Below are 26,020 nucleotides of genomic sequence, written 5' to 3'. Positions count from 1 at the left end.
TTATTTTTAACAGCTTTATTGGTTTAATAACTGTTGTACAAAATTGGTCTCTAGAACATCATAAGAGCAGAAATTACTCTGTAATTATATTTTGTTTACAGTATTTTAGCAGAGCGGGTACAATTTACTGTTTTTCTGGAAAATAACATTCTCAAAATCTGAAATAGAAACTGATTTTAAAAAGCAGCACAATAATATTTCTTGTCTCACAGCAAGAGCCAGAAATACAAGTCTCGTTTTCTGTTTCACGTGAACCAGTGACAGCACTATATGGATGAAACTTACTTTTGCATTTCTACACTGCCTAACTGCAATTCTTTACAAAATACCTTCAGAACAACAGCAATAAAACCAGGAGAAAAAAGTATCTGGAAGGCTAAGTGGCTTAATCCTTTCAACCACAGTAACAGGCAGCTGACGCTGTAAGGGAAATTTTTACCCCAGTAGAAATGTACGAGTCATAAAATCAAATCCATTCCGAGCACAGTGGTCACGATTTTCGTTCCTTGAAGAAGTCTGTTCCTTTCAACTCTTCTGGTAGATAGTCCTGCTCCACAGGTTCCTTGTACATGGGGTTGTATTTGTAGCCTTTTCCATAGCCCAAGTTCTTCATGAGCCTTGTTGGGGCATTTCTCAGGTGCAGAGGAACAGGGGGCAGTGGTCCTGTGTGCATCCTCAAGCATTCCTTGACATTGCCATATGCCCTGTACACCTCTATAGACTTTGGGGCTCTGGCAAAGTACACTACACACTGTGCTAGAATCACCTGCAAACAAGCACAGGGAAAATGTTAAATGACTTCTTTTAAGCTCTTTGGGAAAAGGTCTGCTAATCAGGTTGTTTGTACAACATGGCAGGGATTATGTTTTCAAACTGACCTCTGCCTGCTACTATAATATGAATACTATTATTTAACAACAACACAACTTCATGGTTTTCACTACTAGAAAATAATAGCTACTTTATTTATAATAGAAAAAATGGATAGAGAAAAATGATACATGTTCACGTATCGCATTTTAACAATAAATACGCAGCGACTTTTATTTTAAACTACAGCATCTGCTTTAAGAGCTACAACGTTCTCTTGTCAAAGATGGGGCATGCAGAATGAACAAGTAACTAAGTCTGCCCTGTCCTTGCAATCTGCTTCTTTTTATAGTTACAGACAGGTTTTACAGATTGCAGAACTTTCAAATCAGTGAGTTAATGAAGCCTTTACCTCACATTCTGGCATTCCAATGAAGTGACAGCCTTGATAAGCAGCAACAGCTTGTGTTAAAGCCAGAGGATCTGCCAGTCCTACAGAAAGGGACCAGATAAAAGCAAGTTAAAGTCAATTTACTTCACTTAATGTCTCTCATTTTTTAAAAAATTTTATTTTTTCCTCTCCTGTAAGGTATCCATGCACATTTCAGAGTTGCTTCCTCAGATATTGGAGTTTCTGGTACAATACCACACCATACATAAGATGCACCCCCTCCAAGCTTTTCTTCTTCTGTACTCCTCCTCCCCAGAAAATACAAAAGATCTAAGTCGTGGGTATGATTTACAGATTGAATCTGCTGCCACACAGTGGCAGCCTGAGCAGTAGCTGACCACATATAATTTTCCTACTTTTTGAAATTGATAAAGAAATGGGGAAATATTGCTATACAGACACAGCTTCCCCAGACCTCCTAACTCTTCACCCATCACATATGAGCTAAAGGTGTTGCTGGATCTGCTACTTTGGATAAGTCAATCAAGATGCCTTACAACTAGGGGGCCAGCTATCAAACCTGAGGTTTGCAGGTCAGGGTAGCCATTCACATGCCAGACACATTAGAAAATCAGACATCCCTGAAACACATACTCCCTGTGGCACAAGTTTACTGGTGACTTACAGCCAGCAGGGCTGAAAAGAATTGACATTAATACACACCAAACCTGACCTCAAAAACATTTGTCTCTCCTGAAATAGGCAATAATCACAACGATACCACATGTAGGTCTCTGCCTGCATACACAAAGTTTTTATTGCATGTGGAGCATTTCAGTATTTTGTACCTATTTTGCATACAACTGTTTAGGGTTTGCTTCTTTTTTCAAAAGCCAAATTTTAGAAACCAGAGAAGCCTGGCAGATCTTCATTAAGTGTGATATTCCAATGTGAAATACTAATACTGACCTATATCTTCACTTGCAAACCTCACCAGCCTCCTTGCCACATAGAGAGGATCCTCACCACCCTCAAGCATTCGAGCAAGCCAGTAAAGGGAGGCGTTTTCATCGGAGCCTCTCATAGACTTGTGCAGGGCAGAGATGCAGTTGTAATGTTCTTCTCCTGTTTAGGATGGGGGAGAAGCGATACGTAAAGCTGTTAGGAGGGAATTAAGTGAAATGCATGACAGGGAACAGAAGGTATTTCCCTAGATGACATCAGTAAACAGAAGCTGCTTTTCCAAGTTCTTATTATGTATATGTGGTTGCAGCACCCATTAATGTTTTCAGTGCTTTCATGGTTTCCCATGTGGATCATTCCCTAACTACATAAGCAAAACAGAGCAACTGCTGATGAAAAGGAAGTGTTTTTTTTTTTAACATTGCAAGGCAAACACTTTGAGTTTTGTACCCTAACGACCTTCCCTTCAAAAGAAAAAAACAAAGAAAAACCCAGATATTTTAAGCAGTTAGGAAGAAAACTCTACATAAATAGCTCCTAATTGCCAAAGGGTAAAGTATGAGCACAAACGAACAACTGACCATTGGTTTTGGACACACACAGAGCTCTGAGAAGACAACACAAGAATCAGAGAAATTCAGTGCTATATAGTAGTGATATTTTAGAAAAAAGAAACTTCACATCATCTAAAACTTGAAAATAAAGTGTGCAGTAAAACACGAGTTTGATGTGCTATATAGAGGTGAAAAAAAAGGAAATGCTGTGGATATACAATGATGGAACATTATACAGTTTGGAGAAAACAGAATTGCAGTGCACAACCCTGGCAAACCCCTGAGAGTTCAACTGTGGACACCTGCACTACTACAACAATACTTGAAATGCCAGACTACTAAATAAAAAGTGGGAAGACTGAAAGAATTACAAGGAAATTTTATTTTAACATTAAAGTTTAATACACGATTAGATATGGACTCCAAGGAGAAACAAAGCTATTCCACAGATCTTCTAGGGCTACACTTAAAACATTGAATGAGACCCTTCCCTGCTTACAGTTTTCCTCCATGCAGTTGGTTTTGATTGTTATGCATGTCTTTTAATCAAACTTGTATTTTGCTGCAATATTGTTGTTAAACCTTCCATGTTATCTGCCTTTTTTTTTTTTTTCAAGTGCCTGGCATTCCTTGGCTCACAGCTAAGTATGTATTTTAAAGGCAACTGGCTGCATGCACAGCCATCTGTTAATATTCCTCTTCTTCCTAAGGATAAAAGGATTTACAGCCGGAGGGCCATATCAGAACACACCAGTCACTTGTAGGCCCTGAAAAATAAAAGGGCTGCATGCGTGAGCTTGAGAACCAAAATCACCATACTGCTGCAGTTGCTCCTTTTGTAGCCAGCAAGACCTCCACCTCCCAGTCCATTGCCCCCATCTCTCTCCTGCTGGAGTGTGATTCTGTGGGGAATTCGACATGCTGCCGGCGAGCACAGGCAGTCAGACAGCTATTTTTGCTAGGACTCCACACAAAGAGCCCTGGCATGCAGCCCTCACTCGAGCCAACACAAACAGCATGTCCATGCTCCATCATTACACTTGAGTCAGTAGCAATAAACTCAAGCAGCTGAACTCGCATCATCCTCTTGCAGGAGGTGTCTCTTGGTCTCTTAAAAGTAAGGAAGTTGGCCTTTACATATCTCTAGAGGTTGCACTCACCCAGATTTTTCTGCTGGAGGCTTTTATATGCTGTTTGGGCTACTGTAAAATGTCATACATGGGGATACCAGCTGGAGAGGCAGAAGGAATCCAGCAGATAGGTTGGGTCTAGATATATACATCTGCAGGGAATTTCAGACTTCAGGCTGAAGAGGGAATTAGCTTTCTCCTTTTACTTCCTTCCTTACAAAGCTGATGTTGGTGACAGAGCTACAGTGACAATATTTACACATCAGACTTGCAGCTTCAATTAAAAGCAAAATACAGTGATGTGCAGTGGAGACAGGTCTTACATTTCTGTCTAAAAATACAGTTTATAGATAGCCTGAGATACCAGAAGCAGTTTAAAAAAAAAAATTAGAACTTTTAGTAGATCTTTATTTATTAGCTCTCTCAGGCTAGTTAGCCAACATATAGATTTTGGCCTTATCAATTCAGTTGAGAGATGGAGACATACCAGCTTATCTATCTCCACTGTTCTGTATCACAGATGCCTCTTGAAATCAAAACTATGAAGAGCTTTTGGAATCAAAATACATTTTCTCTATGCAGTTCCCACAAAGGCAAATACCTTTCTGAAACAAGATACTACACAAGAGGCTTTGTGGAAGAGAGGGCTTTCTAGGGTCTGACATAAGCAGATGCATAAATCTTGTTGATATGTGTCCACAGATTGCTTTATGTGCTCATGAGGAGTTTTCAGGCTAGTTTAAGATGCCAATTTATTTAAAGTCATATTGGTAGAAGGTAAGGAAAAGGTCTCATTCACTGACCGTAATTAACATTTGGGCTTCTTAAACAATCCCTGTTCACAAGGTAGCAGGCAAAAGTAAAATCACAGTCCCCATCTCACATTATTTTTTCTCTTAGCCAGAAGTAAACATCAACTGCTCATTGATAAAGGACAGAAGAAAGCCTTGGAAGTAAGACTAGAGCAACAGCATGGATAAAAAGACTTCTTGTTCTGATCCAGCAGGACAAAACTGAGCTGGAAAAAAACATTATGGTGTGGATGTGGTGGTTTAACGCCAGCTGGGAAAACAACTCCAAATAAGCCATTCCCCTACCCCAGCAATGATGTGCATGGTATGGAATAGCAACTTAGCCCTGCCCACATGGCTCTAAGCTCTGCTCCAAGAGCAAGCCCTGGGCTGTGAGACACCTTCTCTTTTCTCCTCCAGAGTAGGGAAAAGAAAAACTGTGTTCCAGATTGCAGAATAAATTAAACTCAGCTCAACACATTCCCAGTCTTTATCATAGCTGATGTTACCAAACAGAGAGTGAAACTACTGACATTTATCTTTTTAAATCAGTGTTAGCAGAATGATACAATATGTAAAAAGAAGGGGCAACAATACAACTCTATTTAAAAGATCTAGTCACTGCCCATCTGCAGGTAAACATTAATGAATTTGGTTGCTACATCATTTTCTAAAAGGATCAAAATTTTAACAACTGCAATTAAAAGCTAAAATATGACTAAATAGTTTTTGTTTCCTCTCACACTGCAAGGGCTGCAGGTGGCTGCTGGCAGTGAAATTTGATTAAACTTGTTTCTTTGTCCTTCCAGCTAAAATGCATAAACTATCTGCACAAAGACCTTCTCCTTATATGTCTGCACATAAATCAGAACAACAGCCTAACAACTGGATGAAGAATGATTTCTTTCCTAGATTACTTGATGAAAGTAGAGAAGAGAATGCCCAACTACATCTATTTGGAAAATTTTGCAGAAGGGAACAAAAAAAATTATGTATAATAAAAGTTTCATGTTTACACAGCTCTGAACACGAATCAATTATTTGGTGCTTTCTACATGAACACGCTACACTCAAATGTATGTTGCTGCTATCATGATTAGATCCTCTGCTTTATGAGGCTGAAGCATTTTATTTTAGAGGATTGTAGATCTCATCACCACAGCTGTGATTCAAAATGTATTAGCCAGAACGTGCTACCAAAAAACCAAATCTTTGTATGTACAGTAGCTGCTATCTGGAAGTCCTTTGTCATTAAAAGGACAAACAGCTATCTCTACTATGGACAAAAGTGGTCAACCTGGAGTCAACAGTCAGTGGTCAACACAGACTGTTGCACAGAAGAGAGAAATTCTGTAAAGGCATGTACTTGGGCAACTGTTGCTACTGTGACAATACCTGTGTGAGGCTCTTTGGCATTTATACAATCCAGAAACACACAGTTTTCACTGCTCTCACCACTCTGAAAATCTCTGACCAAACAAACCCACAATAAACCACAACAAGGACTTCTGCAACAGAGAAGGGCCTGACACAGGCTACCCAGAATTGATGCAAGCCTCAGGAACAGGCAGTCTGTGCCATCTCTACCAGAGCAAGAAGGTGTAGGAGGGCTGGGAGCAATGGACACAGCCAAGAGTTCTGTGTGACAGCGGCCACAAGGCGACAGCAAACACACAAGGGACCTACACGGTGCAGGAGACTCGCACCAGGGAACGGGTCAGATTTTCCGCTTCTTTCTAAACATGACCTCTTCCTGCCACAGACCCCATAAAAGTTTTCTTTTCCCTTCCCCTGCCTACCCTTGACTTCTCAGCTGCCATTAGATCAGTATCTCCCAGCTGCCTTTTTCCTGACAGTGATCATCATTACTTCTTTGTAGCAAGAAGGCTGCAATCGGGCATATGTTACAACCAACCTAAAGAAACATCTCATTCGAGGTTTTGAACAGTGGCAGTTAATGGTGCATAGCAGAAACAGTGGCCAAAAAAAAGAGAGAAAATAAATCAGTTCTTCACATACTGCTTGGCATAATCATTTCACACTGTTGTGCACAGTCATTCAAGTATTGCTGAAGAACTAGCATTGCATTCAAGGGGATTCACCGCATCTCTGACACTACTGATTTTTAAACCTCTAACATAAAATGGTTTAGTGGCCAACTACTGTGATGCCTAAGATTGCAAAGTCACAAATTTAGCAAGAGTAGTTATAACACCAGGAAGCCTTAAATGCAATTAGATTTATGTGGCCTGCCCTAAGCAAGCTACAGCATTCATTACCTTAAAAAGCAACTCTAAAAATAAAGCAAACTGCTCAGGTTTTGACATAACATACTGCTGTGAATGTGAGCACTTCCAAAACTTTCAAAGAAGTAGAAGTGCAATGGAAGATATCCAACCCTCCAAGAAATATGTCCTCATCAAATTCTTCTGCCTCTTTACACTGAAACCCTCATAGAAGACCATATAACCTTAAATAACAAATAATTTCACCATGCAACTGTTTTCAGGACAGCAAACAGGTCTTTCAGCTAATCTACACTTCATAGCTGCTAAGAGGAAACACTGTTTAGAAGGAATTTCTGGCTGAACTACATTGTAGAGGAAAAGTAACTTCTAAGACAAACTTTAGTACAATCACTGTTTCAGTAGAGCAGCTGGCAGGAAAAGGGGAGAAGAAAGAGAAATTAGAAAGGCTTGAGAACATCTTGAGAACACTGCATCTCAGAAACTGCATCAGTTACTCACCTGCTCGGTCATACAGGATGTGAGACCGCTGCAGCCCCTCCTTTATATGCTCTTCTGTTACCAGAATGCCATCTGCAGCACCACCTTCGGTAGCGCTCAAAGGAGCGGTCCTTCCCGCTGCTACTCTGGCCTGAACTGCCAACTGGAGCCCGTTCAGCCCAGTCCTGGCATCCCCGTCACAAAGATAGGCAAGTGTGTTCAGAGCTTTCTCCTCTATGTACACTGGAAATCTGCAACAGAATAACCACACACCCTTAGCCCCTATCACACTCCTCTCCTTGCCTATCCTGCTGGAGATGACGTTTCTTTACAAAGTTTCTTGAGACACACCTGGGTTTAAATTTGTCTTAACTCATCCTGCAGAGCCAGGGGCTAACCCTCTTCCTGCTGCTCCAAGCCTGCTAAATACAATTGCACGTGAAAAATGTAGGGCAGGAGCTCTCACCTATTTAACCCCCTTATTTTTCCTCACCTCATTAAATTCAACAAAAACTAGGGTTAGGTTTTTGCCAGAGCCCAATTCTGACACAGATAGCTGAACTTTACAAGGTTTTACTCCATGAGCATTTCACTGCTAGCACTTCATATTCTTTGGTGGAAGAACAGTGGAAAGGTAGGAAGCTATCCAAATGCAGGTGAGAGAATATAGTGAGTTATAAAGTAATTAGTGTAAGGTTCTGAACTAACTACTAACTCCAGCAGGAGGTGCTATCAGTTGTTCTTTAAAGAGCAACAACAGGAAGGATTGTTTACAATGTAAAACATACGAGTCCTACTTTTTTTAGTATTACTTTTATTAGTGTTAGTCACTGAGGTACAAAAAAAAAAAATTTACTAGAACGTATGTATCCCAATACATGCTCATCACTCTTTTTGCCATTTACTGCTCTATGTGTGCCAGAACTATACAAACACATTGTCCTGGTTTGAGACAAATTAAGGGAAACACTCTGGGAGGAACATCCCCTCCAAAGAAGGCAGCTTTCAGTCTCCCCTCCCCCACCAGGTTCAGAAAGAAAATTCCTCGGAAGAAAGTGAAAAAGGAAAAAAATTGTTTATTTAACAAGCACAGTGCACGCAGGCATGGGAAAAGAATAATGCTAAATAATAAAAACCTCTCACAGTGGAGAGAACCTGGGTAGATTTCAGAGTCCTTTGTGAGTGTGGCTTTCTCCTCTCCAGAGCTGGAGTTCAGCTTGGGCCCCTCCAGGCCCTGGTATTCCCAAGCAGTCTCTCATCCAAATACTAATCAGGCCTGATACTGCTTAGCTTCTGATATCAGACGAGATCAGGCGTTCACGGTGGTATGGCTGTAGACAATAGTGAAACTAAGCAGGAAAGGCCTCCCAGTGAGGTTCTGATGGTCTGGTGTTCTGAACAGTCCAGAAGAGAAGAAGAAGAAACCAAAGTCCCAGGAAAACCTCTTTCCTCAGCTAATGAATGAGAAGCTAGCTAAAAGCAAAAGGAATGTAACTCTCTTCCCTGCTGCAGAAGCGGAGCAGCTGGGCAGAAGAAACCAGTGAGCTTACCTGTGTTTTGAACACAGTGCCAAAGGAATTCCACCAGCTCTCCCCCCCTCTCCCTTAGCTAGCTTTAAAGGCACAGAGAGGCACACGATTCATGTCTGGGCATAGAGCAGGCAATGGGGGGATACACATCATAAAGTCACCCCAAGACACACATGAAAAAGGCCAAATTCCAGTGAACTCACAGTCTAAAGGAACAAGTGACTGAGATTAGCTCACTTGCTTGGAGTATGGTGCTGATAACATCAAGGTTCTGGGTTCAATCCCTGTATGGGACACTCACTTAAGAGTTGGACTTGATGATCCTTGTGGGTCCCTTCCAGCTCAGAATATCCAGTGATTCTATGAAGACGGGAAGACCTGAGAAATGCAGCAGCAGGATCCCCTGAGATATTCTAGTGGGTCCATGAAAAATCTGTGAGAACAACAAAGTCCTCAAGTTTTGTCTCGAGGTTTTCACCTGCTGGGCTGCACTCCCCAGTGTTAGGGCACATACAATCCAGTTCACCTCTGCAGGTTTCACAGGCACCCTGTTGAGGATTTAACCCTCAAACCTTAGTTATAGACAAGGTAGCATCTAAGATGTTGTCAGGCAGAGGGTGTAACTGATCTGATTCGGAGACAGCAGCTAATGGAGTTAAAACATGGCACTAAGTAATGGCCCTAACTGAGCCACTTCTAGTAGCTGGACTGTAAATCAAGAGTGAGAGGTATCAGTAAGGATTAGCACATAGAGCTTGGTGTGAGAGGTCATTTCTTATGAAGCTCTTGTGCAACAAATAATTAATGCTTCGCAACAGCCCTGCACTTTGTCTACCAAAAGATATGTTACTATTAGTACCAGTGGTGTACAAAAAGGCAGCGTCAGGGTTCCCTGTGCTTGAGACCTCCTCATACCTATACCACAACTGCAGGCACTGACTGCAAGTGGAGGGGAAGCATCAAGAGCACTAAAAGGCAGGTACTGCCTCGGAAGAAACTAAGTACAATCTGTCCCAAAGAAAGTTGAGGCCTCAGAGCACTTTTGCCATTTATCTGCTAATTTAAAGCTCAGTTGTATTCCTGTCTCTTCAGTTTCACTACAGAACTCTAAATGCCCCGTTGGCTCAACATAACCAATTTATATTACAGAAACTGAAACAAATATTCACAAGAATGTATGAAAAATCTGGTTACAAGCAAAGGCCTTGGCCATTTCCATAGTGAAATTTCAGTTGCAACATAACCATAACGGCAGTTCCAATCCAAATAATGCATTATGTATTGGGCTGATCCAGTCCATGCATACAGTAGCATGACATGCAGGATGTGATAAAGAACAAGAATAAATGGAGAAAACTTCCACATACAAGCAGTTTGCACAGCACATTGATGAGAATCACTGATTGGAAATAACGTAATGCTTCCCTGTTGCACAATCTCAGCTCCATGCATACTCAGTATTTCAAAATAATAAAATGTTATACTCAGAATAACTGAATTCAGATTCTTTTTCTGAGCAATTAAAACCTTAAACTCCATTTCCTGATGATTTAACTTTACCAGGCAGGAATGTAATTTCAAAATCAGCATGGCAATTATTTCAACATCCTGGCTTCCAAAAACCACTTGCTGTATTTTACATTTTTAAGCCCATTCTGTCTTCAGAAACTCAAGTGTCCTACTCCCTCCCACTTTACCCAACTTCTGCACCCATCAGAACTGCAAGGCAGAATAACTTCCATGCTTTCTGACTTATTTCCAAGCTCCTGATACTCTTGCAGATGGGCAATCCCATATTTTATTCAACTTCCAAAATTAACACCGAATACCCACTGGATGCCAATGGCCAATGCTGGTACCTTGTAACTGATGATACTTGGAGACAAAAACATAAACAAGCCAAAAGGGACATACTGGGATCCATCACTCACTGGGCTGAAGGTGATACACTAGCTCAAGGAATGGAAAACTACCACTACAGGATAATAAATCCTTCTTCCAGCTCCCCTGTATCTCCATAGCCTTCAGACAGTTTGTGCCAAAAACCAACACGAAATGTATGATGAACTACCTGTTAAACCCATACAGCACTGCAGCAATTGAGCCAGTGACAAGAGAGCATAAATAGTATCAGGGAATAAATATAAGGAAGCTCAAGCAAGGAGAACGTGTATGATCAAAGATTGAAAAAATAAGTGAGCAAAACATGAGATAAAGTACCCACTGCTTCTTTCCCATATAAATCACTACTTTCTTACTTTCTCAATGCAATTACTCTCACTACATTCACTCCTTGGCAGATTGCAACACTTTCACAGGCAACCACAGTTCTCCAACTGAACTACTGCAGTGTGACATGCACTGCTCACTGCCTTACAGCATTGTCTTCCAGTGTTGCCTCTCACCTCAGCAACCCATTTCCTGCAAGGAAATTGAATGGATGTTTCAATTAAGGAATAATTTTCAAAAAAGTATTGAACACTGAAGATCCAAAGGAATTCCATCTTCAGTGTTGTGATTTATGAACCGGAGAATTCAAAACGCGCCAGAACTTGTAATACAGCCAGTAACAAGCTGAACTGCATGATGTCTGGGCTTGCCAACAGGAAACTGGGGTTCCTTCCATTTCCCTCAGCTGTGTGCCTTCTGTGCTATCTAACTTCAAACACATTAATCAACCATACAGTTTACTGTCTGACTTCAATTAGAGATACCACTCCGAGGGCAGCACTTGAATGACAAAAATAAAAAGCCAAGAGAAGAATTTGGTTTCTTCCACCACTGACACAGCACAAGTGTAATGTATCAGTGCACACCTGGAACAGCTTGTGCTATTACTGACCCAGCATAAACTGCAGAAAGCACAAGCAATTGCAGCAATAAAAAAATCTTTAACCTTGACGTCTTACTTTTCTTCATCATGAGTATGTTTCTTCCTTTCCTGTTTCTCCATCTTTCAGCTTGATTTACTGCAGAGTTTAGAGGAACAGTTTGATGGCAGTAATGCTGATGAAAATATAACAACAAGCACATCTTATCCTAAATAAATCCAATAATTAACATAAAAAATTTCTGCCAAAGAACCTTTATGAGCCATGATGACATAACAAATAGAAAGATATCAAAGTAGGTAACACCCCCTGCTATTTGTTTCAGCTTTAGAGCAAGGAAAGGCCACAGTGGAATGAAAGAGACTCCAGGTGATCTAACCTTATCAGAAACCTGCAGCAATGGTGGAAGCAAGATAAGAAAAAGCCACCAAGAAAATTTAAGGAAACAGATTTGGGTAGAGCACACTTTCCTTGTGGGGTGCAGGTGATGAAATCCACTGAATCACTCAGGGATGCCTGCAAAGACCAAGGAAGATTCACCCTCACCTTTTTCCTCAAGGTAATAGGAGAGATCACAAAGAATCTTCCTCTCCTTCAAAACCTCTTTTAGGTAAGTCATCCTGTCAGACAAGTGATGTGATACTAAAACCATGTGATTAACTGAGGCCAAGCAGCACACGCAATACTTCATACTACACTGCTGTGGCTTGGAAAGGGAGACTCACATGGGAAATGAAACCCCAAATTCAATGTACATGTCTCTTATGCCTTCTTGCTAGATCTCTGCAGCATTTTTAAAGTGCGTATACCCCACAATTTGGGGACATGCTGCCTTACAGCTCCTTTTCTCACTCTGGAATAAAGATGAGCACCATTAACAACCAAATCAATTGTAATTGGTGATTTCCATTTATTCCTCAGGACAGTATAAACAGTTACCTGCCTGCATCTAACGACAATCCTGTTTCATAGATGCAAGGAGGTAAAAAGATGAGACAGCTGCTCCTGCAGAGTAGGGGAGAGGAAATGAAGAAGCAGAAATGGTATGGACACTGAAGCAAAAAGCAGGAATTAATGAGGAAGCCAAAACAGAACCACAGTAAGGGACAGGATGGCTTATAAATATCCAAACTTATCAGCAACAGAATGTAGGAACTGTGGCCCAGAACCAGATTGCATCATGAAAGACAAGAAAGACCTGACACACAACTGCAACAAACCTTCCTCAATTCAAAACCCCATTTATATTTTTAAATGCTTGGCTCCCATGACTGCCTTTGAAGTGTGGCCCTCTCTCCTCATGGAGAGATTTCTGAAACTGTGTAAGTCTGACAGTCTGCCTGCCAGACTTCTTTCAGTTTGATGAAGCACCGTGCTGTTTAAATCATCCATAGCTATCGGATGGTTACAGACACGAAGAGTCTAGTGAAACCCAAACCCAAACAACTGCAGCTGAAACTATGCCTTGTACTTTAATCCTGTACAGAAAGAAAAGTGTCTGAACCAGTCAGGGTGTAGTCACAACCACAGCTGTGCCATTAAATTAATGCTGACAAGCAGTAGTGCCTTCTCTTCTAAAATTCACATTACTACAACACATAAAAGCTACAAATGAGTAAACCATGAGGCAGGTTAACCTAAAAATAAAAAAGGAATACCTTTCCTTACCTGCCATGACCTCAGCATGCATGCTGGCAATTCTTTGTGCTTACATTCTGTGATAAAGTTCAAGTGGATTCCCTCTCATTTATTTCATACAGTCTGTCAATCACCACCATGTCAATGCACTGTACATTACTAGGAGTGCAGCCAAGAGCCAACATGAAGGAAGTGTAATAGCTTGCATTTGAGTACCACAGTATCATGCATTATTCTTATTTGCCAACCTCCTGTTTCAGAAGGCAGATAACACCTCTTGTAGACAAATCTGGATGCTGTTTTTTCCAAAACTTTCTCAAGTGTTTAATGTGAATTTATCTGTCTGGACATCAAGGAGCAGAGAAAAGCAAAGTCTCTCTTAAAACAATCTATTAACATCTCCCAGCAACAGCCTCCTCTCCTCACAGGATATCCTAAAACCTAGCACAGGACTTACCCTGCAACTAAAGAACAGAAGCAGCAGCATCCTCCCTGATATTACTAAAAAAAAATTTTCAGAAAACAACAAACTTCTGGCAGGCACTTCCAAACTAAGAGGGGATACCCCGTGCAGCACTTAACGGTAACATGATACTTTCACAACCCATAGCAAGAAGTAACACACATTAGGACATGACAAAGACCCAGCTACAGGCTTCCACAGCAAATCCTAAGCAGCAGAACAGATTTAAATATCCTGAGAGGGTGAGTCAGGAGTTATGGATACAAGTATAATATTCTCTCCTAGTGCAGACGGTGAGATTATGTTTTGGATGGAGAGAGCCAATGCTTTGAATTCTCTCTCCTGTCACCCCGCCCCTGCCATATGCTGCCACATCTTTTCTTTACTATCAGAAGTGGCTAGGGTTTCTCTTCCCACCCCCCAACTACTTCATTCTCTCCCTGGCAGGCAGTCAGCTCCTCGGGCTGTACATGTTAACACCCTGCAGCCCATAAAGTACTCACTCCGAGCTCTTGCTGCTGCTGCCAGTTGCAGGGGTGCCGTGCTGGTCGCCCTGGCCCAAAACCTGAAGCCCTAAGGACCTGACGGCCCTCCTCAGAATTGCCTCCATCGCTTCAACCGAGAGCTTCTCCAGGACGATCACCCGGCACCGGCTCAGGAGAGCGGCGTTGACTTGGAAGGAAGGGTTTTCTGTGGTTGCTCCTATCAGGGTCACCGTCCCACACTCGACGTGAGGAAGGAAAGTGTCCTGAGCATGGGAGGGAAGCAGAAAAAGCTGATCTCGATCAATGACAACCTGAAACTTCCCATGTGAGTAGGCTACATTTTTTTGTGTGTCTTGTGAGAATTTGGGTTCCCTATTGGTATGACAAATAACCACACTGACAAAGCAGTTCATCAGCACAAATATGGAAATGATTTAATTTCATGCACCCAACACTGTAATAACAAATGATTGCACTGAGAATGACCCTACCAGCTGAAAAGAAATAGGGTAAAGAAATCTGCAAATTTTTAGTTTGTGTGACTTCGGTTTATTGCGTGGCAACATAAGAAATCATGAAATTGCCTTACCAAGTGTAACGAATTGTGAGGCTACTCCTAAATATGCTTTGAATCAACCTTTAGGGCTACAATTCCCTACCTAATTCTATAGGATGGTTCAGAAAACTACAGGAAGATTACAGTACAGTTCAATTTAAAAACTGCAACCTCTAGTAGAGAATTCAAGATTTCCATGGCACAACTGAAAAAAACTTATACCTAGGAAAGGAAAAAGAAAAAAAGCACCAAGTGATGGCTGCAGTTCTATCCTGAAGTACCATGCCACAACTTGTTTCTTCTCACATAGAAGAGTGGACAACATTAAAATACTCACCTTTGGCACATTCACATTCCAGACCTTTGTAAAGGTAATACAGAATGCTACCCCCCCATTTGGAGGCTGAAATGAAGATGTGTGCAGCAAATATTACTAACATGACTTTGCAGAAATAAAATTTCATAAAAATATCATATACAGACTGGCACATAAGTGAACTGTAATTATAGCTCAGCATTTTATTTAAATAACTGAATCACAGTAATTAAATGTTGATTGGAAGTTAGCTAAGGAATTTAATTTCTGTGTTTCTCCCAAATTCGTCTACTAAAAGTATTAACACTGAAATCAAAAGCCCAAAGGAAGGTATCACCTTAAGGCAAAGTGGGAAATTTTACAGTAGGGCTGACAAAGGCTTTTTTAGAAAGCAGTGTAGTACAGTACCTGCTGAGATTTATTGAAACGATGGATCTCATCAATAAAGAGGATAGTTTTTCTTTTGAAGAGTCTTTTTTCATTCTGGGCTTGGCTGATGACATCTCGAACATCATTTGTCTTGGCACTTGTGGCCGACAGTGTCACAAACCTTGTGCCATTCTTTTTGCTGCTGTTGGCTATGATGTGTGCCAGTGTAGTCTGAAACGGCAACAGAAGAAAGCTTTGTAAAAATCGTTTTGGACACAGAAAGTACCAATTTTAAGGAAATATGTAAAGAATAAAGCTATATATTTTGCACATAGGGACAGTGTTGACAGTTCACAGAGTAAGGCATTTTAGCTCATGTTATTCTAGTGCACAGAAGACTTAAAAACTTCCTGCTAGAGGTAGCTGCCAATTCCTCCGCTGCACTTCTAATGCCTGCACTTTTACGTACCAGACCCAGTGAGCCTCAATACTGAAAAGGACAGCACTGACAGCTGTCTCCTTTGTCATGGAATAACTCTCTGCCAAATACATTTCTGTCACAGAAGAGGGGCTGACTGCAATTCCCTGTGCAGTTATTTTGTGGAGTATGTTAATGGATAAAGAGCTGGACTACCCCAAAGACACCTGCAGAAGAGTTTACAGTACAACTGCATATGAGAAATAAAAAGCTAAAATGTTATTAACTAAATCCTTTTATATATCCAATACACATAACAATGAAATTAATCAGACAGCAGTTTCTACAAAAGCATGAGAACATCAGTACTGAAAAATTACATGTGTACTTAAGAAAACGTAACTCTTAAATCTAAGTAGTCAACAGTAATCAAATGCTGGCCCAGGGAAGTAAAAGGCAGCTGACTGAACAAACTGTATGTTTTTAGTGAGCAGCTATGTTGTTTTTTCTGTCCTTATGAACAATCTCTTCAAATCCAAATTTATTTATAGATAATTTCACTTAGCCTACCAAAGCACAGAAGCAACCTCCACCAACCTCCTGGGTAGATTTATTACACCTGAACATATCACAGACATCATTTTCAGACTTCCCTTCAAAACCCTTACTAAACACAGGTGTATGCCCCAAAGAAAGTGTATCTCTATTTGAAAGTACTGCTAGAGAAAACAGGTGATTCTTCTATCAAGCTCACTCTTCTATTAGAGAGGGATCCAAAGGAGACTGAAGACAGGAGAGCCTCAGCAGATGAGGAGTGGGACAGGTGTCAACAAAATCACCTCAGAAGATATTCCAAGTGCTGAGGTTAAAGCAGCTCGTGGTGTCAACCTGATCCTCCTGCAGGGAGGCTGCAGAAGCAAGCACCTGCCACTTGGCTACCAGCAGTGTTGCAGTACCCTGCTCTGTCCCTTTAATGGATCTTCTTGTCCCTGAAATGGCAACCAGCCCAAGTTACAAAATGGGAGGTTAAGGAGAAGGATGTATTGTTATTTATTCTTGCTTTAGTTTTAGTAAGGGCTTCCTGGTTGCCTTCAGAAGTGGTGTCATTTCAGGTCCTGATACAAGACTCGCATCCCATGTCAGATCCATCCTTGCTTCCTGGAGCTCAAACCACTAGTTGTTTCAATCCCCAAGTTGTATCATTGCAGAGGACAAGACTGGAAAGATACTTGGAAAGCATTTGCAGCAAAGCCTATAGATATCCGAAAGATCTGAGAAAATAAACAAATAAGCAGCTTCCCCCAAAAAACTAAAGAAAACTATATTTTAAACTAAGCTACCAAATTAAAATCAAAACTTGTGTTTCCTTACAAAAGGCCCATGATTCAGAATGTACCTTCAGAGGATGTACCCATGCCTTAAAAATCTCTGAAAGCATAGAAACACCCAATACATCAAATTTGAGGATGAAAAAGGAAGAATGTACCTTTTCCTTCCTTAAAAGTGGCAGTGGTGAGAGAAGGAAGAAAAAAACCCAAACAAACCAGCTATTCTTCTTGTAGTTCCACTTGGACTGGTAGCTCACATTGTACCCTGTCATTCAGACAGTTTATTTACAAAAAAAAGCACTTTGCTTACTTTGCTTTAAACACATGCACAGGAGTTCATATTTCTAACTCTAATTCAGGAAAAAAAAACTCCAAGAGATTTGTTTAAAAGTTCCTATTAGACCAAGTATCTACTTGAAATCTGCTGCACAGATCTCAGCCAGCAGATACCTCTCCCGCTCTGCCAACTTGTGGGTCACCAAAGGTTGCAATAAGAATAACATACATTGCCTTTCAAATGCAATGCTTGACAAGGACCGGCATGTTCACAGCCTCTTCCTTCTGTTCTGCACAATCAATCATTCAGCAAGTCAAACTGCCTATCACATATATGTCAAACTTTCCCTGGTCCTCTGAAAGACTTACTTCCCACGAGTTCAGGTTGTTTATGCTGCTTTTTGTCCTACCATCTCAAGCAAAAGTCAGTAACAAGCTACAGTTGTCTCTCTCTTTGTTACTTCAGGTACAACCCAAAGGAACACATAACCTAGTGGAGAATTCATGTAAGCAAAGTAGCTAGAGTATGAAGGCATTAGCACAGAACAACTATAACTCATATGCTAGACTCCTAGTTTCCCTCAGAGGCAATGTATTTAAGGGACAAGAAGAAAATTAAAAATCTGATATGAAATAAGGCAAAAAACCCACACTGATTATCCTTCATCATCTAAAATAAATTGTGAAGTTTAATTCTTACACTGAAAAACAAATCTTTTAAAACAGTGACACTGATGTTGCAATTTAATACGAATGAGTACATCTGTATCAGAACCTGCACAATAAGCACAAAAAGGAAATCTAAAAAAGTTAATAATGTGTCCCTTTTGTTATACAGGTGTTTCTTATTTAGCTCATGTTTTTTTCCTTATGGGGAGGAGCAGGAATATTGTTTCCCATAAATTAAGGAGTGATCCTACAAACTAACATTTTGCTAATGTCACTAAAATTTACACTGTACAGAGCTCCCTGTGTAATTGTCCCTTCCAGAAACCATTTTTAGTTTACTATCACACCAAACTATTCAAACTCATACCTATTATCTCCAGTTTTATGCTGACTATTGTGAGATCTTATTGACTTAACTGTTTAGACGAGCTAAAGCAGTGACACCATAAAGCTGTTCTGAAACACAGAAACATATTCACCAAGAAACTTCCGAAACATTATTCACCAATGAATAACACTTAACTTCAGCCTGTGGTCATTTATTTCCAGACCCACTACACACAGAACAAACACTTAACTACTGAAAGCCTCCTTCAACATCCTGTGCTTTGTGTCAGACCAAATGAGAATATCCTTTCCCAAAGGCTGAAACTGTCTGAGATAGACAAAACCCCAGCAACAAAACAAAAAAAATAACCAAACAAGCTCACTCGCAGCGACTATGTTATCCATTCTTCCAGGCTTTGATACAAGTTATGGATGAAACAAAAGCAACCCTCAAAGCATGCCTGGCTCTACACACCTCCCACTGTCAGAGCAGAGAAGTCAATCAGATTTGCTATTTGGTTAGCTGGGTTTTTGTACTAGGAGAAAAGAATTTTCTGTATACCCACAAGTTTCCTTGACTGGGCAATACTATAAGAATAAACTATTTCCCTCCTCTCTGCACTGCCACTAGTCAAGGCTACCTCACACCCAAGACTGGAAGAAAACAGTAAAAAGCACATACAAGTTAAGCCAGTCTTTTTGATGCTGATGTTCAATGACTACAGTATCTTCTTAGAAGTAAGGTGGTCTTTTTGATTTTTGCAGACCCGTACCAGGCCATTAACCTATGCCCATCACTTTAGCTAACCAAAGCTCCTTACAGGAATGAAGAATGGTACTGCCTAGCTCACTTCAGAAAGTGGAATTGAAAAAAACTGGGAAGGGATTAGCACATATGGTTAGATCATATCAAGAATACTGCAAAAGTGAGGTCCTTCCAACATACATGCTTCTCCCAGAAAGTCTGGAAGGTTGTAGCCTCTGCCAGGCCATGTTTAGGCGACCAAAGCAGATCTGGCACAGATTGGCACAAGTGCAGCACAGCATGGATTATTACTGAGCACGGATAATCTAGCTGGCATTTAGGTTTCCCCAACAAGTGACTTTGCTGGTTTGTTCCAGAGCAAACCACAGTGTGAATTATGTTTGTGGCAGGGATGACAAGAGACTGATAACCCTAGTGCAAAACACAACAGGCTAGTTACACCTACAGACTTGTAGCGTCTAAGCTACGTTATCAGAGTGCTGAATTAGCAACCTGATTTTCTTTGCTGCTGTTTGACCATGACTTTCTGGCTATTTTTTGCTCTTCCTTTATTCTGGCCAGGATTTCCACACCTTTGTTTACATGGTGCTGCCATCAATGGCTTCTCCTCACCCTCAACCCTCCCTTTGCTGGCAGGAAGGTGATACTGTGGTTGCCAAGCAATCAGGAAAGGCCATGCCTTGAGGGAGAAACCAACAGCATCCTTGGATGCCACATAGGGCAGCAGTTCTCTGGGATGTGGCTCTGTGGATGTTCTCTGTACCACACTGCCTCACAGGAGATAAGTCAGGCCGTGTCTAAAGGAAATTGGCAGCATAGCAGATGAACATGGCCTGGGGACACTGTCTATACAGATAAACACAATCAAAGTAGCAGCAGTTGGCATTTATATAAGGGCAGATGCTATTCTTACCCATCTTGTTTGGTTCCTCACACCCCAAATAGCCCACTGAGATACTACTGGAGGAGTGTCACTGAACAAGAGCCACAGCATGTGCTTTACAGCACTTCCAGAATCCAAGCCCAACCAAGCATAAACAGATGCAAGGTCATTGCATCATGTTTGTTGAAATGGAGCTGTACCTCCATTTGCTGTATTCTGATTTGCGTACTTCTATTCCAACTGTTTCATGAATACAATTGTATTTTCTCTTCCAGCTTTCTCTTCCTAGAGAGCTACCCCAAGTTATTCCTGATTTAGATTGGCATAAGCAAAACCAAGCACACTGTATTAGAATACTGCTCTCAGGCAACTGCAGACACAAACCCGTGTTTCAGAGTTGTCCCGGACTTTTGGTTTACACTACAGTGAAAGACATGATGCATTTTCAGTTAAAAATTTCATGCTAATCAATTGAAAGAACTCATTACTTCAAATCAGACCCAAGCTGTATGAGTAAGAGAAGATGAAATACACTCAAGCAATCAAACAGCCTGTTAGGTAACCACTTAGCAAAGTAGGAAGCACTGGAGGGAAGGGATGATAAATACGCAGGCAGCAAAATAGGTAAGTCGGACTTGCTGTCTGTGTTTCAATGTGTCATCTACTGAATACAAACAAAGAAAAGAAATACAAGGGAGTCCTAGAAATAAAATATAATGTCAGAGAAGATCTGATAGAAACTTCAAAGATCACTTACTGGGGGTTTTAATGTTTTGCACTCATATCAGCATAGCATATTTTATCTTATTACTAGAGTGAACACATGAACCTCAGAAAATCATGCATGAATGCTCTTTGTCTTATCTTCTGTAAGAAGCAGGTTCATGCCACTTGCTACCTATTTTTTTTTTTTTGTTAAACAGCAGACATAAGAGGGAATGTTTACTGTATTTAAATACAGAATGTTCAGGTTTATAAGGCTTAAACTTCATCTGTGGCAGCAAAATTATTTGGTGCTCAAGTTACACTGTGTCCCCCTGCTAACTCTTTACTAAAATTGGTGTCCCAATGGCAGACATGCAAAAATCTAAATCCCTGTATTAAGGTGCCATAAATCAGAGCACAGCTTACTCACATTACACTCAGATTCATACAGGCCTTTAAAAATTTGCATAGTCAGGATGAACAAGCTAACTGTTCCTAAGCTAACAACCACAGCATCTCTTTGAGGCAGCGTTTCTTCTGGCCTGAGTGTGGTCAGCTTCTTAAAAGCAGAAAATAGGCTCATAGTGCAAACAAAACGTGAAAGTCTTTTCACCCAGAGCACCTTGGCTTCCTAAGAAATTAGGATGACAAATTCAAAGTACAAAGATCATGTTCCATTAAAGTAAGAGGACTCAGTACAGATGGAAACTCAAAAGAAAAGAGGATCACAACAGAAGTACATAATTTTTGTCTTTTTAATTTTGAGGGTGCTTCCTTGAATATTCAGGTGCAGGTGAGGTCAAAATTGACTTGGGCAGAGCAGTTACATAGCATACATATTTTTACTCCAGTACATAGCTTTACTGTTCTCATGATAAAAATCCTCCAAAAATATTCTTGACCTGCAATATGAAATATTGCATTTATAGCACTTAACAGGCAAGATTACTTTCTTCTTGCTTAGAAAAAGTCTGTTGAACTACTATCTCATAAAGGTCCAGATTGAAAAATAATACATAAATTGATTTGAAATTTGGCCCTGAAGATTTATTCCATGTTCAGTTGGTTTTTTTTAACAGTCCTGCTCTACCCTTTTCCAAAGTATCAGTTAGCATGGCATTTGGCTGTAGAAATGGAAGAAGGCATAGATGGGCTGCAATAACCAGATTCCATGGGCAGCAAGAGCATGAAGAGGTTTAAGAAGTGTATGACCATCTTACACAGCACTTCTGAATTTAGACCAACATATCTAATTATGCTCCTGTTTTAGCCCTTTGGTGAGCAGAGCTTAGCATGTGGCCTTGTTACATACAAAGCTACATAACATGCAGTTATTTCTTAGTACTTTTCCTGCTGAAAAGGACTGTACTTAACAGAAGTTTTTGCAGATCAGTCCAACCAGCTCCTGAGGCAGTGAGAATACTTACTTCTCTTTCACAGGATCTTTCAAGTTTTCAAGCACTAAGTTGCTTTCTCATGAAATGCTTTCTTAGGCACACTGTATACATACAACCCAAATAATATGTGAATGGGACAGGCAGGCAAGCACAGATCTCCTTCTCCATCTTTAGGCAGACTATGTTGCTTGCATGTTAAATCTGTCAGGAGAGGAATTTTATAAAAAAAAATCCAAGAAAAGGACAGAATTTGCAGATATTTAACTGAGACAGACAATATGATTTATGGGGAAGAAGGCCTGAGAAAAAACTATAGCACCATCCTAGAAATATTGATAAACATGGTTGAAGGGGCAAAGTTCAACTTTTTGTAGGAGTTTCTGGTTCAGCCAATAATCGATGTTTCATCAGGAGCCAGGTGAAAGCACATAGACTCAAAACTCCTTGCTGAGAAGGAATAATCTAGAAAGTAGATGAGTTACCCAATAGCTTAAGTACTTAGTGAGTAAAAATATAACAAGTAAGTTGTGGAACTGTTCTTTGATGGGTCAAAAGGCACAGAAATTATGCAAGTCAGACAAGTGAGGAGCAACAGAATTTAAATTCTGTGAAAAGCAAGCTTACTAAATACAATTCTGCATAAAGCATATGGGTGAGGAGGATGGGTCATATGAACAGAGAGTGAAAGCTGTGATATTACAGGCATAAAACAGATCACCCATTACTCAAAGACACCACCAAAGGTTCCTAAAGAAGACCTGAAACACAACTGTTAAGCTGTCACAAGCTCATGAAAAAGCACTTTCATGGTCAAAGCCAGGTGCAGTCATCAGATCACAACCCAAAGGCCACTGAAATCAGTGCCAGTCTGCAGAGACTGTACTGCAGCCTTTGCTTTGCTACCACTGCACTTGTAACAGCTTTTTTTCCTGTACAAAGAGGGCTTCAAGAAAGAGCAAGCACACGCTGTTGACAGAGACAACAAGAAACAAAAGGCAGAAGAGCACAAATAAATACAGAAGCAAGCCCCTGAATGTGTTACTCATTCAGCAAGGAGAATTCCTATTTACTAAAGAGCTGAATTCCACTTCTCTCTCTGGCCATCTTCAGTCAATCCACCTCCCCTTTAATCAGTTTTCATTAATTTCATCATTACTTTCAGAAACAGCCCTTCTTTACACCATCTATTCTGAGCTTTTGCTTTCTGCTATTACTTTGTTATTTTAAAGGAAGTGGCAATTATTTAAGTTCACTAGTTGGTTATTTTCAGGTGTATGTTATCTAGCCTAAACAACCTGCTGCATCACTGCTAATGGTATTCATCTAATTCTAATGCCTGCTCCTTATTTACTATGTTTTACTGGCATTATTATTCAAACACCACACATAGTATTTTTTTAATTAAGCATGCTGAGAAGAGCAAGGTGCTGCTCTATCCTTAACTTCTCTGCTAAGCATTAATTACTTCCCCTATCCCAGATTTCTCATACTCTCATGCAGCCAACACACTGAATTATATATATATATATGTGAAACTTAATGCCGTGAACACATTAGACTGACAGAGAAAACTGTGTATTTTGCCTGCCATGCCACACCACAAATCTGAAGTACGTGGAACAACAGGACAAAATTAAGGCAAGATCTTAAAAAGTGCTCGACCACACCTGAGGAATTCCTTTGGTCCTTCCCTCACGACAACTGTGAATCCCTTCACAGCTGTGCTAAAGGGCCTTTTGGGATCCACAGTGGCCCCATGTATCTTAAAGGAGGCAGAACAAGAAGATGCAGTGGTCAGATCCTGCAAAGACCCACCAGCCTAACAGTGTATGAAAGTGGATGAGTGTCTGGCTACCTCTCTTCCACACCAGTGTTGCCTTCTCTCAGGAGCAAGAATTTGCAGGTTAAAGCAAACCCAGCATTTGCAAAATGTGCTGTATTAATCTGCTGGTATCTCACCTTGTTTCAGAGTTTACAGACTCTGTGTTGCTCCTGTTTCTCAGCTTCTCAGCCACTAACTAAACCACGGCTTATGTTTTAGGTACGGACTTTGGAGTTACGAAATCCGAATTATCTGAAAGAGAGAGAGGCCTTGTGTAATCAAAGTGCAAATTGCATGGAGTGGAGCTGATGGGGGTGGACCAACTCTATTTTATTCATGAGGCAGGTTGTGTTTTTTATAATCTTAAGTGAAAGCTACAGGACATCAGCCAACACAAAGACGCTACAAAAGAAACCAAGAAGACAGAGGGGCGAAAAAGAGAGCGAGTCCGGAAATTAACAAGTTTTAAGTTCAGCGGCCTCAAGAGCCACGCGAAGCAGCGCCGGCCGAACCCGCAGGCTGTGAGCCGGGGCTGGGCGCTCGCCGCCCGCACTCACCTTCCCGCAGCCCGGCGGCCCCCAGAGGATGAGGGAGGGGATTTCGTGGGACTCCAGCAGGGACCGCAGCAGGGTCTGGGCCCCCAGCACCCGCTCCTGCCCCACGTAGTCCCCCAGCGTGTCCGGCCGCAGCCGCTCGGCCAGGGGCTTCCCCTCCAGCTTCTGCGCCAGGCTCTCCCCGCACAGCGCGGCCGAGCATCCATGGCCCGGCTGCACGGCGGCCTCGTCCCGCCCCGCGCTGCTCCTCCCGCCGGCGGCTGCCGGGCTTTGCCCGCCGCCGCGGCCCTTGTGGAAGAGGGAGAAGACCGGGAGCCCGGCGGCCGGGCGGGCCTCCTCCGGCTGCCCCTCGGCCTGGCTGCCCGGCGGGGCAGCGGCGAGGCGCGGCCGCTTGCTCGGGGGCTCGGCCTCGGTCCCGCCGGCCTGCAGGCAGCGGTCCAGGTGCGGGTTGATGTCGGCGCCCAGCAGCTCCCGCAGGCACACGGGGCACCGCACCAGCCGCTCCTCCTCGGCGCCCTCCGTTGGCTCCATGGGCTCCCGCGGCCGGGGCAGGAAGCGGGGCCGCCCGCAGCCCTTCGGGAGCTGTAGTCCGCCCGGGCCCACTCCCCGCCCCGCCCCAGGCAGCCGGACTTCCCTGCCTCTCGGGGCCGTGCTGAGCAGCATCGCCAAGGTCTCTGGGCTTGGGGGTCTACCTGGTCTTTCATTGAAATATGTGAAAACGTCATTCTCTGTGGGGAAAACCATCAATAAATTACTATTAAAAAAAAAAAAAAAAAAAAAAAAAAAAAAAAAAAAGATGCAAACCCCAACTCTTGTATTATGCAGAATGCGGGGTAGGTTGTATTTCAAAGATGGGCACAGTAAGCGGTACCACTCACATCCTAATTTATGACCCGAACTTGACCCATTGGTAATTCTTTCCTTATTACATCTTGTTTTCTTTCTTAAAGTGTATGTTTAGGTTTAATTATACACTGTGACATAATAGTTCCCAGCTTGTAAAATTCAGGTCAGTCTAATGTCAGCTGTATTAAGAGGTAAACAAGTCTAGCTACTGCCTAACAGTACCCCCAGGCTTAAAATTTGAAAATGGCTGGTTAGAAAGTGGCCAACAGGTTAGAAATAAAATTTTTATTTGAACTGATGATGGAGGCCAAAGGACTGAGTTTGAAGCAAAGTGCTTTACAGCCCATCATGTAAACCTAGTTCTGACTGAAGGGATTGCAATCTAAACCCAGACGTTGAAAGTGAAATGGGTTGTTTGTAGGTTCTACTTTTTGGCTAATACCTCTTTGCCTACCCATTTCTATTCCTGATCAGTTT

General features: G+C 41.6%; 2 protein-coding genes across 2 annotated transcripts in view; one reads left to right on the top strand and one right to left on the bottom strand.

Moving 5' to 3' along the window:
• WRNIP1 (WRN helicase interacting protein 1) lies at window positions 1–25,363 on the bottom strand. Its single transcript, XM_069008230.1, has 7 exons — window positions 24,701–25,363; window positions 15,592–15,783; window positions 14,330–14,574; window positions 7,387–7,616; window positions 2,171–2,326; window positions 1,223–1,302; window positions 1–766 (listed from the first exon to the last, which is right to left on the bottom strand). The coding sequence occupies exons 1-7, from the start codon at window positions 25,358–25,360 to the stop codon at window positions 491–493; spliced, it is 1,839 nt and encodes a 612-aa protein (XP_068864331.1). The 5' UTR covers window positions 25,361–25,363; the 3' UTR covers window positions 1–490.
• The window catches only part of MYLK4 (myosin light chain kinase family member 4), an 81,456-nt gene continuing 69,990 nt past the window's right edge, over window positions 14,555–26,020 (top strand). The window contains exon 1 of the mRNA XM_069008229.1: window positions 14,555–14,636. Within this exon, the coding sequence (XP_068864330.1) occupies window positions 14,581–14,636 (56 nt within the window). The 5' untranslated portion in view covers window positions 14,555–14,580. The remainder of the gene's footprint in view (window positions 14,637–26,020) is intronic.

This window comes from Aphelocoma coerulescens, chromosome 2, assembly GCF_041296385.1.
Source record: "Aphelocoma coerulescens isolate FSJ_1873_10779 chromosome 2, UR_Acoe_1.0, whole genome shotgun sequence".
NCBI classification, from domain to species: domain Eukaryota; kingdom Metazoa; phylum Chordata; class Aves; order Passeriformes; family Corvidae; genus Aphelocoma; species Aphelocoma coerulescens.
The sequence above is the reverse complement of the archived record's forward strand: the minus strand, read 5'-3'. Positions and strand labels throughout refer to the sequence as shown.

What these genes read in the sequence shown, in the direction of transcription:
- WRNIP1 (XM_069008230.1), bottom strand. Translation starts at nt 25,360, where the DNA reads ATGCTGCTCAGCACGGCCCCGAGAGGCAGGGAAGTCCGGCTGCCTGGG. An exon ending in GGCCGCCGGGCTGCGGGAAG is followed by an intron (nt 15,784 to 24,700) that starts GTGAGTGCGGGC and finishes TTGCCGTTTCAG; the next exon opens with ACTACACTGGCACACATCAT. An exon ending in TTGGAATGCCAGAATGTGAG is followed by an intron (nt 767 to 1,222) that starts GTAAAGGCTTCA and finishes GCTTGTTTGCAG; the next exon opens with GTGATTCTAGCACAGTGTGT.